Source organism: Mustela erminea, chromosome 1 (genome assembly GCF_009829155.1).
Source record: "Mustela erminea isolate mMusErm1 chromosome 1, mMusErm1.Pri, whole genome shotgun sequence".
Classification (NCBI taxonomy): domain Eukaryota; kingdom Metazoa; phylum Chordata; class Mammalia; order Carnivora; family Mustelidae; genus Mustela; species Mustela erminea.
Genome location: NC_045614.1, coordinates 13,745,921 through 13,758,710, shown reverse-complemented (window position 1 = coordinate 13,758,710; position 12,790 = coordinate 13,745,921). Strand labels below are relative to the sequence as shown.

General features: G+C 52.6%; 2 protein-coding genes across 3 annotated transcripts; both read left to right on the top strand.

The window, feature by feature from the left end:
• The first annotated feature begins 319 nt into the window (after nucleotides 1-319).
• Nucleotides 320-3,279, top strand: NXNL1 (nucleoredoxin like 1). The gene is made up of 2 exons (XM_032360576.1): nucleotides 320-645; nucleotides 2,788-3,279. Exons 1-2 carry the CDS (start codon nucleotides 320-322, stop codon nucleotides 3,119-3,121), a joined length of 660 nt encoding a protein of 219 aa, XP_032216467.1. The 3' UTR covers nucleotides 3,122-3,279.
• Nucleotides 3,280-4,790: 1,511 nt separating this feature from the next.
• Nucleotides 4,791-11,409, top strand: TMEM221 (transmembrane protein 221). 2 transcript variants are annotated; one of them, XM_032315222.1, is made up of 4 exons: nucleotides 4,791-5,367; nucleotides 7,500-7,585; nucleotides 9,995-10,225; nucleotides 10,860-11,409. In XM_032315222.1, exons 1-4 carry the CDS (start codon nucleotides 5,048-5,050, stop codon nucleotides 10,919-10,921), a joined length of 699 nt encoding a protein of 232 aa, XP_032171113.1. In that variant the 5' UTR covers nucleotides 4,791-5,047; the 3' UTR covers nucleotides 10,922-11,409. The 2 variants fall into 2 exon arrangements, with proteins under 2 accessions (XP_032171113.1, XP_032171109.1); XM_032315218.1 differs by having other exon boundaries at nucleotides 9,995-11,409.
• Nucleotides 11,410-12,790: the final 1,381 nt, after the last annotated feature.

Here is a 12,790-nt window from a genome sequence, read left to right as displayed (position 1 = left end):
TTAACACATTGAATTCATGAAGAATCTCGTATATTTTACATCACAACTTAATAAGATATTTTCACACCCATATGTCAGGATTACTGTTTTCCTTTGCAATCCTGTACTTTTTCTTAATGGATTTCTTCCGGGAAGGAGCCCCTGGGCAGCCTGCCCCTACCCTCAAAGGCAGCACAGAATCAGGTCGCAGTTTAAGCAGATTAGTGAGGTCCTAAACTGGCCTCCTAAAGATACCTAATCCTGGGCCAGCCGCCAGCCAGCAGACCCAGGGCCACACAAAGTCCCTCTGCCGTGTCCCCAGCTCCCAGCCAAGGCTGCCATGGCCTCCCTGTTCTCCGGCCGTGTCCTGATTCGCAATAACAGTGACCAGGATGAGCTGGACACGGAGGCTGAGCTCAGTCGCAGGCTGGAGAACCGGCTGGTGCTTCTCTTCTTCGGCTCCGGGTCCTGCCCACAGTGTCAAGCCTTCGCACCTATCCTCAGGGACTTCTTCGTAAAGCTCACAGATGAGTTCTACGTTCTGCGGGCAGCCCAGCTGGCTCTGGTGTACGTGTCCCAGGATCCCACAGAGGAGCAGCAGGATCTGTTCCTCAGGGACATGCCAAAGAAGTGGCTCTTCCTGCCCTTCGAGGATGACCTGAGGAGGTGAGGTGGGAGAAGAGGTCAGGGAGGGCTTCCTGGAGGAGGAGATATTTCTGCTGAAAGTGAAGTTTTTATTTATTGTTCCCTCTGTTCCAGGGGGAATTAATGAGCACGTCCTGTGTGCCAGTCTATCCCCAGATGGGGTGGGGAGGCGACCACCTAAGGGGCTATGTATGCCCGTTTCTACTTAGCTCCCAAGGAGCTTACAACCTAGTTGGGAGACAGATGTGACACAAAGACTCAAATACATATATAATAAGAAACTGCAGTAATGGTCCAGAGGACAAAGGGAGGATGCCGTGTGGAAATATAATGGGGTGACCTTGCTGATGTTTGGGGTCAGGGAATGGTTCCTTGAAGAAGTGTTTTTAAAGAGAGACCCCCAAGGCCAGGGAGGATAGGAAAGAGTGAGGAGAGGGAAGGGTTCCCAGGCAGAGGCCACAGCACAGATGAAGGCTGGGAGGCCATCAGAGAAAGAGCAGCAGTTCAGGGAACGGTAAGCAATCACAGATGGGAGGGATGCCTGCGTGGCTCAGCAGGTTAAATGTCTGCCTTTGGCTGGGATCATGATGCCAGGGTCCTAGGATCAAGTCCCACGTTGGGCTCTGTGCTCAGCCAGGAGTCCGGCTTCTCGCTCTCCCTGCTTGTGCTCTCTCTCTCTCTCTGACAAATAAATAAATAAAATCTTTAAAAAAAAAAAAAAAAGTAAGCAATAGGAGAGGTCTGCAAGCACCATGCGGAGCAGCACCATGGTCTCCATCTTAACGGGAGTGGATATGATCCTCAGTAGCTGGGAGCCAGGCAGAAGGGCATCAGAGCTGAGAGAGAGGTGGTGTACCCAGTTGCCCAATGAACCATGCTACAGCTCATGGCTGTCTTAGGACCCTCCCCTTTTCTGCAGGAAGGCGTTCCGTTTTTTGGTTTTGTTTTTTTTTTAGTTTTAAAAAATTTTTTAACATTTTATTTTTAAGTAATCTCTACACCCAGCATGGGGCTCGAAGTCACAACCCCAAAATCAAGAGTCACACTCTCCTCCGACTGAGCCAGCCAGGCGCCCTGGCTTTCCTTCTTTTTAAACTTCAACTTTTCATGATGAAAAATTTCCAAGATCTCTCAAGTTGGAAGAAGCATGCAGTGAAATCCACAGCACTCGTTGGCACCTGGCCATGTCTGCTTTATCTACACACACGGGAAGTTTGCAAGGAACCATGTGAAAGCGAATCACAGGCTTCTGACACTTGACCGACTTCATTAATTTTGCTCCCCAAGTTGGAAGTTTCTAGAGACCGTCATTCTCCACCCACCATTATCAGAGTTAGGACATTTGCTTCCTCCTTCTGCCCTCTCTGCTGCCGAGGGGGATCTTTCCTGCAAAGTGGCAACATTTTCCTTCCCAGGGCAGAAATGTCAGCTGTGAGGTTGTGTCAGAGCCAAACTCGGACCTGCAGACCTCGTGTGACACAGGGTCCTCCGGACAAAGCCTACTCTGGGTGGCTTAGGTGTCTGGACAGAGAGTGAGCGATTCCCTACCCCCTTCTCGCCACCCTATACACACAGGAACACACACACACACACACACACACACACACATTGTTCCCAGATAAAATACAAAACCAAATTTCGCATCAACAATGAGTCATTTTTTAGTGTATTTTTTACCTTTTATCTTTTTTAAAGATTTTATTTATTTATTTGACAGAGAGAGGGAACACAAGCAGGAGTGGGAGAGGGAGAAGCAGGCGTCACTGAGCAGGGAGCCCAACGCTGGGCGCTGGGCTGGATCCCAGGACCATGGGATCATGACCTGAGCACAAAGCAGGCGCTTAACCAACTGAACAACCCAGGCGCCCCAGTATACATTTTTAGCGTAAGTATGTCCCGCATAGTGCATTTTGTGATGTGTTATAACATATATAATTATAATATATGACATGACATGACATGACATGAAATATATGAGGTGGTATCTTGTCTGAGGTATTGGAGACACAGTGCAGAGGCCACTGAGGCCTGGCCAGGTCCCCGGGCGCCCCCAGCGCACACCGTGCACATGGAAGGCGCTCCGTGAGTCCTGGGGGTGGGGGTGGCTCCCCAGCTCGGGATCGGGGACCGGCTTCCGACCCGACTGACGCGCCCGCCCCACAGGGACCTCGGGCGCCGCTTCTCCGTGGAGCGCCTGCCGGCTGTCGTGGTGCTCAAGCCCAGCGGGGACGTCCTCACCCACGATGCCACCGACGAGATCCGGCGCCTGGGCCCCGCCTGCTTCGCCAACTGGCAGGAGGCGGCGGAGCTGCTGGACCGCAGCTTCCTGCAGCCCGAAGACCTGGACGACCCCGCGCCGCGGAGCCTCACCGATCCGCTGCGCCGCTGCAAGTACCGCGTAGACCAGACCGCCCGGGGCAACCGCAGCCCCGGGAGCGGGAGCCCGCCGGAGCCGAAGGGCGGGGCGGAGGGTGGCGGCGCCGGGGAGCTCTTCTGACCCCCGCGGGGAGCTCGCGAGTGGGGATTCGGGGCTGCGACCTCCAGAGGAGTTACCGCCCCAGACTCTAAGGGGTCACAGAAGGGGACACTCGAGGCAGACGTCGTGGCGTCCGGAAGCAGCGCCACCCCCCCAGGAGGGGGCCCTCGGACTCACCAGCAGAGCTTCGAGAGACGTAAAGTGCCGCAGGGTGGGAGGCGGGGGTGGGGCGGGCGTGGCAAGAAGACAAGAAACCCATTCAAAACTAAGCAAAGGACCTGAAGAGGCATTTCTCCAAAGAAGATGCACAAACGACCAAACCCACGAAAAGATGCTCAGCCTCCTTAGCCCTTAGGGAAATGCAAATCAAAAGCACGGTGAGGGGCTCCTGGGTGGCACAGTGGATTAAGCCTCTGACTTCGACTCAGGGCATGATCCCACGGTCCCCCATGGGGCTCTGCTCAGCAGGGAGCCTGCTCCCCCCCCCCACAACACCCACCGCCTGCCTCTCTGCTTACTTGTGATCTCTGTCTGTCAAATAAATAAATAAAATCTTAGGGGGAAAAAAAAAAGGCACGGTGAGATCCCACTTCACGCCCAGTGGATGGCTATAATGAAAACCCAGGGCTTAATGAATGTTAGCAGGGAAATGAAGAGAGTGGAGCCCTCGGGCATTGCTGGTGGGAAGGTAAAAGGGTGCAGGTTGCTGTGGAAAGCAGTCTGAGGTTCCTCAATAAGATAAATACAGAAGGACCGTAATTACCAGCAATTCCACTCCAGGTATAAACCCAAAAGAAATAGGGACTCAAATAAATAACCGTGTGCGTGTTCACAGCAACACTATTCACAACAGCTAAAAGGTGGGGAAAAAAAACAAATGCCCCTCAACAAACAAATGCATAAACCCAATGTGGTCCATCCATCAGTGAGATACTCTTCAGCCCCTAAAAGGAACGGAGAACTAATACACGGTACAATGTAGATGAACTTCAGTGAAAGAAACGGGACACCGGAAGTCATATAGGCTCTGGCTCCATTTGTATAAAATGTCCAGAACAGGCAAATCCAGGGACAGAAAGCAGATCAGCGTTGCCAGGGCTTAGGGGAAGGGGATGGGGTCTCCTTTGGGGATGATGAAAATGTTCCAGAACCAGACGAAGATGCTGTTTGCACAACACTGTGTATGTACTAAATACCACTGGACTGTTCACTTCGGAATGGTTTCTTTTACGTCATGTAAATCTCACCTCAATGTTTAAAATTAAAAATAAATAGATAATAACCAAAAATACGGGCCTTGGGAAGAACAAAGTCGAACAGCAAAAGACAGGGGTGCCTGCTCAAGCCGCGGCCGCCAAAGGGCCTCGCCCAGGAGGCGACATTTCGGCAAAGCCTTAGAAGGTCGAACGGAGGGGAAATCGCAGCCAGCTACAAGCGCCGCAGGTAAAGAGACCGAGTATCAAAGTGAATTATTTAAAAATTCTTTCAAGTTTCTTTTTTTTTTTTTTTTTTTTTTTAAGCAATGAAACAGGTGCTTCGGGCAGTGGGCGGTGTGGCGGTCCCTTTAATGAGTTTAGGGGCTTGTAGGGCTCCGGGGATCCAGCCACCGAGCCCATTCCTGTCTTGGGGCCGCCTCTGTCCCTTCTTCGCCCCGCCCCGCCCCGGCCCCGCCCGGCCAGGACCTGGAGACCGGGAGGGGGCGCCCGCAGGGTCCCTGGAGGGAGGAGAAAGACTTTGACCCAAGTTTTCGCAGAGCTTCCTCATCCCCACGGCGATCTGCACACCAATCCCTCTTCCGCCCCTCAATTTTCAGATACCCCTTGCGGTCCCGCCCCCTTCGGAACTCCTGGGGACCTTTGGACGCCCGCCCAACTCCCCTGCCCCGCTAAAATCTCTTTTATTCCTCGACCGCCCCCCACCCCCACCCCGGCTCACAGACCCCCAGTCATGGCCCGGTCGTACGGCGGCCGGGTGCTGGCCGCGATGACCTTGCTGGGCATCCCGGCGGCGGTGCTGGCGGCACTGGGAGCGCAGCTGCTGTTCCAGCTGCAGGCGGGCCGCGCCGAGCTTCGGGGACTGCGCGTCGACGGGCTCGGCCCGGAGCTGGGCGCCGGCCCCGGGCTGCCCGAGGACGCGGCCGGAGCGCTGCTGCCGCTGGCCGCCGCGCTCGCCGCGCTCGCCCTGGTGTTGGGCCTGACCTGCCTTCTGCTAGCGGCGCTCTGCGGCCACCTGGGCGCCGAGCTGGCGCGGGGGCCCGGCCCCGGCAGGTAGGACAGGCCCCTCCGCCCCGAGGCCCGGCTGGGGGCTGGGCAAGCCCAGGCGAGCCTCTGCCCCTGTCGGGACCTCAGGTTGGGGGAGAGCGTCCCCTCTCCCCTCTTCCTTGCTTCCATCTGGTCCTCTCTTCCTCCCCTCTCTCCATCCCCCACCCCCTCTCTCATCTCTCCCTCCCTCCGTCCCTCCCTCCATCGGGCGTGCATCGACTGCTGCACTCCCCCCACCACTTTACAGAGGTGGAAACTGCGGTCATTGGGGACCCAGGGCCGGGTGGCCCCGGTGTTGACAGCGCTTATCATTGAGGGAACCCTAAGCTCTATGTGCTTTTCGCATTCTGTGGACTAGCCAAGTGAAGGCCCGTGACCCCTGCGAGGCTGGTGTTCCTGCCTCTCTTACATAGGGGAAGCTGATCTCTTTAAGCTGCCAGGTTTGGAAGAGGGTGGAGGAGATTTGAACTTCTTTCTGGTAGAGCCAGAGCCTGTGCTCTGGTCCTGGGTGGGTATCCTTCCTCAGGCAGCTGAGCTCAGGAACATGGGCACTGGGGGAGGCAGGTGTCAGGGGACAGGGAGTGTAGCGAAGAACCTTCCCAGTGTTCCCCTCCAGGATGCTGGGGGAGGGGAGCCAGAATCAGGGTTCCCTATTCCATGGATTTGAATGGATGGGAACTTTCATCACTGGGGTAGATCTCCCCTAAAGTGTGCGCTATTCATTCCATAGCTCAAGGGGGGCTGAACTACACTCATGTGTCAGTCAACAAACACCCAATCATGGGTGTCTTCAGGGGGCTGAGCCCAGCACCAGGAGTAGAGGACACAGCAGGAACCAGGTGGACCCAGACCTGTCTTCATGGGGTAGAAAATAGAGACAAGACAAATAACATTAAGTGAGGATGAATGCTGGGAAAGGAGGAAAATGGGGTGATGCCAAGAAAGAGGGCAGAATGGGGGTTGAAGTGGGACCATCAGCAGAGGCTTGAGCAGAGACTTGAAGAAGGGAAGGAGGCAGAAGATCTGGAGGACTGTGATCCAGGCAGGAGGAACACCATGTGCAAAGGACCTGGGGCAGGAATGAGCTTGGGGTGTTAGAGGGAGATCAAGGTGATTGATGTGGCCGTGGGGAGACATAAGGGAGATAAGGGCAGAGAAATCAGGAACTGGACCATGTAGCTCTTCTTGTGCTGTGATGAACACTTTGAGGGTTACTCTGCTTGAGAGAGTTGGGAGAAAGGAGAGGCATGATCTGATTTCAGTTTGGAATAACCCCTCCGGCCACTGTGGGAAAAGGGGGCATGAGGTCAGGTGGTGGAGAGACTGGGGAGGAGGCCACTTCTGCTGTACCACTGGGAGATGAGCGATAATGGAAGCTCTCAGAGCTTCTGTTTCTTAAGCCTCCAGGAGGGAGGAAGGGAGAGTGCACACAACAGAAGCACTTAGCATGGTGCCAGGCTCAAAACGAAGACCTCCATCAGTCTCAGCTCTTGGGAATCTCTGTTTCTACTATGTCTGATAACAAATTAGCCCTGGTTTCTTTACTTCCCAAACGAGCTTATGGTCTGTAGAATAATGGAAGTCAGGTGCACAGCTAGTGTCTGTGCATAATAGCTGCCTCATGAGTGTTGCATGAACTAATGTATATGGATGGGCCATAGAAGAGGGGGAGAGGATGGTGGATGGATGAGCGGTGAATGAGGAATGGATGAATGGACAGATGGATAATTGGTTGGGTCAATGGATAGTGAGGGGGAGATGGATGGTGGATGGATGGGTGGGTGAAGGATGAAGGGTGGTTGGAAGGACGGTTGGGTAGTTGGGTGGTGAATGGCAAATGGATGGATGGACAGATGGTGGCTGTTTCAGTAAGTGGTTGGATGGATTAATAGAGCCTGATTGAATGGATGGATGGCTGTACGGTTGAATAATCGATGAGGATGTGTAGATGGTAGTGGTACCTGGATGGATGGATGAATGGGTAGATAGATAGAGAGATGAATGGATGGATGGATGGATGGGTGGATGGATGGATGGATGGATGGGTGGATGGATGTGTCCTTACATAGATCTCGGGCCTCCCTGGCCTTCCCCCACCAGCTCCACCTGAGCCTATTCTCTTCCTGCTGCCCCCTCAGGTCTGACTGGTTTCTCTATGACTGCCGCCTCCTCAGACACGTGGCCCTTGGCCTTTTCTGCTGTGGGGTCTCTGTCTACTTAGCAGGTGGGTGCTGGGGGATAGAATGTTGGGTGTAGAGCCCTGGGCTGGGGTGGCCAAGGGTCGTGGCCCCATAATTGAAGTCAGCTCCAGTGCCAGTCGGCCTGTGTTCAACTCTTGGCTCTGACACTTTCTTGCTCTGGGACCTTGGGCAGGTTCCCTCTGTGTCCAGGTTTCCTCATCAGTACAGTGGGGATACATAGTTCCATGCCTTCTAGAATTACTAAGGGGATTCCGGGTTAATCCCTGAGAAAGACTGTGAATGGCATCTGACCCCAGTAGGGTTTCCATAAGTCGTAGTGGTCTTCAGAACATTTTTGATTCTTCAGTTTCCTACATTTGGTTTGAACAAAAATTTTCATGTCCTTGGTGTTTTTTTGGAGATAGTGTTTCATGGGTTGGTCTTAGTAAAAAGCTGTTGGTTACAAATATCAGAACCTCTAGCTCAAGAATGGCTTAGGTTAAAAAAAAAATGCTTTATAAACCAGAAATGCAGTTGTAAATCCCATAACATGAAACAGAACAAAAACTAAAAGTGTGGGTGCCAGAAGGACACAGCGCATTGTCTTTCCTTCCCTGACTCGTGATAACTTTTCTTAGATCAACATCCTCTCACTCACACTTGCCAGTAAAGTAATCAAAGCATCAAGCATCCCAACATCTTATATATCATTCTAATCTTGGAAAATGCATTGATGGTGCTGCAGACCCAGGGCTGAAACATACACAGACCACTGGCAGTCCTATAAACAACCTGTTTTACTAGAAGAAGAAAATATTCAGCTGAATGAAAAACAAGGGGTTTGCTATTACTGTCTGTTTTGTTTTGTTTTGTTTTGTTTTGTTTCGTTTCTACAACAGAGAAATAGAAGTTTAGGAGATATATTTAAATTATTTATGAGATGTGAGCCTAGGATTCATTATGGGACTATAAGCGTATATATGGATATATAAAGTGCAGGGAACTCTGCATAACTTTTGCTGTTAGACTTAATAAAATGCTCCAGCTGTGAGTTTTTTTAAAAAGGAGAGTGGAGGGGGTGACGCATGTATCTGTAAAGATCGGGGCTGGTTGGCCTCAGGTGCAGATGGATCTAGGTGCTCCACAAGGTAATCAGAAATGCCTCTTGTTTCACCTCTTCACCTGCTATCCCCTGGAAAACATGTCTGTATCTATAAGTGCTTTCAATACAATGCCTACAACCTTGAGCCCTTTCCCAGGCTGGCTTAAAAAAAAAAAAATTTATTGGAGACTTGGAGAATAAGATATCCTCATTCTAATACACAAGAAACTCACAAAGAGGGGGAAAAAGGTAACTGTGTCAGCCTCATTAAGTGTTAAATTAAGAATTTGTTGAGCTCCCATTTAGATTCCTTTTGAGGTTAGATTACCTCACTCAGCAAGAATGCCCGAGCACATCCAGCCAATCACCCAATCATCCATTTGTTGCTAGCCAGAGCCAAAAGAATAATTTAAAAAACCTTTTCAAAAATGTTTAGAGCAAAAGAAGTCCTTGGCCTCACTTTAATCTGTCGAACATGATGCAGTGTGACATCTAAAAAGCAAACAGTACAGAGCCGGAGAAAGCATAAAGACAGCCAGCAAAGTACCAAGAAGGCTTCCAGTCCACTCTGGGCTTCTCCTGGACCAATTCCCCCGCTGCTGCAGTAAGAAATTCCTCCCTACCCACAGCCCAGTCAAAAGCCCCAGGGCTCGCTTTGATTGGCTGGGCTTGGGTCATGTGATAGCCCTGCACCCAATCAGTACAACCAGGGGAAGCAATGTTCTGATTGGCCTAGCCTAGCACCATACCCATCAACATGTCAGAGAGGTGGCTCAGTGCTCCTACATTAAAGATCTGGATGAAGGTAGGGACTGAGCTGGTGGTTTTCAATGGGAACAGATTCTGCTGATCCAGGGGACATTTGCCAATATCTGGAGACATTTTTGGTTGTCATGACAGGGAAGGTGGAGAATGCTACTGCATCAAGTGGGTAGAAGCTGCTAAATATCCTACAGTCCACAGGACAGTCCTCATCAAAAAGAATGGTGCCAACTGGGTGCTGGACAAGTCAACAAGCTAGCACAGATTGGTCCTCAAGGTCAGCTCACCAACCATCTCGTTGAGACTGGCAAACAGGCCAGAGAGGGGCTGTGATTCACTCAAAGTTAAATCACGGGATTCAGGAAGCCTGAGATCTGGGTTGTTTTAGTTGTGGTCAAGTACTTATAACATAAAATTCACCATTTTACAGTAAAATGCATGTGATGATGGTGTAAGAGGATTAGGTAGTTAAGCTATGTGCCCATCGTGTACAAGTTTCTGTGACTGCCCTCTGTTTGGGGGAGCTCTCCCAGAGCTTGGGGATCAAACGTTTGTTGACTAAGTAAATGAGAGCCATTTCTTTCCCCAGCACTGTCCATCTACGCCCTGCTGCTCTTTGAGATCGAGACAGGTGCAGCAGCCGCCTCCATCCTTGGAGTGGGTGCTCTGGTCCTGGTGGCGGCGCTGACCCACACTCTGCTCCGAGCTGCCCGGGCCACCCGCCGTGGCCTCCATGAACTGTCCCCACCACACTTTGAAGACGACCCTGTCCGCCCTGCTGAAGTCTCCAAGGCCAGCCCCAGGGCTCAGCCCCAGCAGGGTACCCACCACCAAACCCCCTACTCATCCTGCCCAGAACCTGGGGACCCCCTCAGACCCACAGTCACTGCTACAGCACCTGCAGCCATGGGGGGAGGCCGGGAGAGCAGCCTGCCTTTATCCCGCTTGCACCGGACACTGTCGGCTGGCAGGGGCCACTGGGAAGGGGTCACCCATGAGATGCGTAGCATGCTGGGCCACCGGTCACGGGGCTCAGGGAAGGACTCTACACTGGTGTGAACCCAGGGATCAGGGATAGAGACCTGGTGTCAGGCAGCAGGAAGAGGACTCTGTAAAGATAGGTCCAGGCTCAGCCACAGTAGCAGTACTTGATTTCTCAGCATCCGTGCCTTGTGTCTGCAAGGTGGCTTCATGTCACAAAATGGCTGCCAGGGCTCCAGCCTTCACCTCCTCTCTCAGAGGGAAAGGCAGAGACCAGGGGGCACTCGGCACCTGGAAATCTTCCCGGGAGGCCTCGGGACCCTCCTGCTTATACCTCATTGGCAAGAACAGAGTCACATGGCCACATCTCTGGGCAGAGGAAGCCAGAAAATGTAGCTCTCCAGATGTTAGATGCAGGAGGGGAGGGTCGGGCTTAAACAGTGGTTCTCTAAATGTCTCCATCCATTTTACAGATGAGGAAACCGAGGTCCAAAGAAGGGCAGTGACTCACCAGGAGTCCCATGGCCAGTACTGAGCTTCAGAGTCAGGATTCGAACCGGGTTTCTGTAACTCCCATGCTGCTGACAGTGCAAGTCTCAGACTCTGCGACTTCTTCCAGGCTGTGAGCATTTGAAATCTGTGTGTGCTGAGCTCAGAGCACCCTAGGGCCCCAGGTGCACATGGACGGCTGGACCCAGCCTTCTGGCTGTGGGTTTCGCTGCTCTGTGTCTCAGTTTCCTTGTTTATAAAATGTGGCCAGAAGCAGTTCCCCCTCCTAGGGCTCCTGTGAGACTCAGTGTAAGCCAGTCCAGGTGCCTGTGCACAGTAGATCCTCAGTGCATGTCAACCTGTGTCGTCATCAGTCGGGTGCCCTGGTGGCAGGAGAAGGTGGGTTGATGGCCACTTTCTGGGGCTCACAAAACTGCCAAGGCTTAGAGTGGATGACTCAGAGCCCCAGGGATCTTCAGAAGCCCTGGCTCCATTCCCATCTCATGCAGCCCTCAAATAAACTCTGACCCTCGCTATCGCCTTTGTCACTCGAGTCACATCCAAACATGTGCGGTCCAGCCCAGGCCTGGGGTAATGGGTGGGATGACAGGAGTGGGGTGGGGAGGCAGAAGTGGGGGCAAGGGTCTATTCCTTGTAGACCCTAGTTGGGGAGCCACGTCCCACAAATCTTCATGCGCATAAATTGCACTGGGAGTGGGGATGCCTGGCCTCCATTCACCTCAAACGGACAAATGTCCCCAGAATTCTACTGCATCCCTTCCTGAGCCACACAGGCACTCTGAGTCCCAGGGAGGGAGGAGACGGCTCAGCCACAAAGTGATTTCAAGCCCCCCTAGGACCCTTTCCAACAGACAGACAGGTGACAGCACTCGGGGGTGGGGGGGAGCTGGTCCCTCAAGCCTGACCCTAGCAGGAATCCTGCTGATCTGATACACCCAGACCTGAGTGGCCCACCAACTCCAGCTCCAGCCGCCTCCTCCCAGAGCGGCTGGTAAGATGCATAGACGACCTTGCTGGTGGAATGAAGCGAGGACAGAGCACACATGAACGTCCCACGTGGCGCCTGACACGTGGGAGCACCCAGTAAGCATGGGTTCTCGGGGACCACAATAAATATCAATGAAAAAGATCAAATAAGAATAAATGTCAGGGGACCTGGCTGGCTCAGTCAGTAGAGCGTGTGACTCTTGACCTCAGGGCCATGAGTTCAAGCCCCATGTTGGGTGTAGAACTTACTTTTAGAAATAAATAAGTAAATAAGTGTTACATCATTATAACATGCCTGGTTCTGCAGACGCGTGCCAGGCACTTTCCTGGCCTCGGTTTATCTTTGGGACAGCCCCACGTACAGATGGGGAAACTGAGACCCAGGAAATAAGGCCATATGGTGGCCATGGCTGGAACCTCATTACCCCATCACAGAGGGTTCCAGAATACAGCAGGTGCCTGAGAAACCCTGGGAATTGTCATTTCTGAGACTCCCCTGGACTGGGGCAGTCCCCTGGGACTCTGGGGTGTGGGACAAGAGAACGAGGAGGAAGGACCATGGCTGTCTGCCAGCGAGCAGCACCTCATCTCCTGGACTGGGCAGGGGAACCAGAAGCTGGACCCCTCAGCCTCATCTCCAGGGCCAGGCCCAGGGTGCAGGTGCAAAACTGGAGACCTAGAAGAATTGAAAACAGGTCTTCAAACAAATTCTTCTACAAGCATATTCTTAGCAGCACTAGTCACACCTGCCAAAAGGTGGAAACAGCCCAAATGGCCATCAACAGGTAAGCGGGTAAAAAATGTGATGAATCCATCCAACGGGAATATTAACTCAGCCATGAGAAGGGACAAAGCACTGACCTATGCTACATATGGATGAAGCTCGGAAACATCGTGCCAAGTGAAA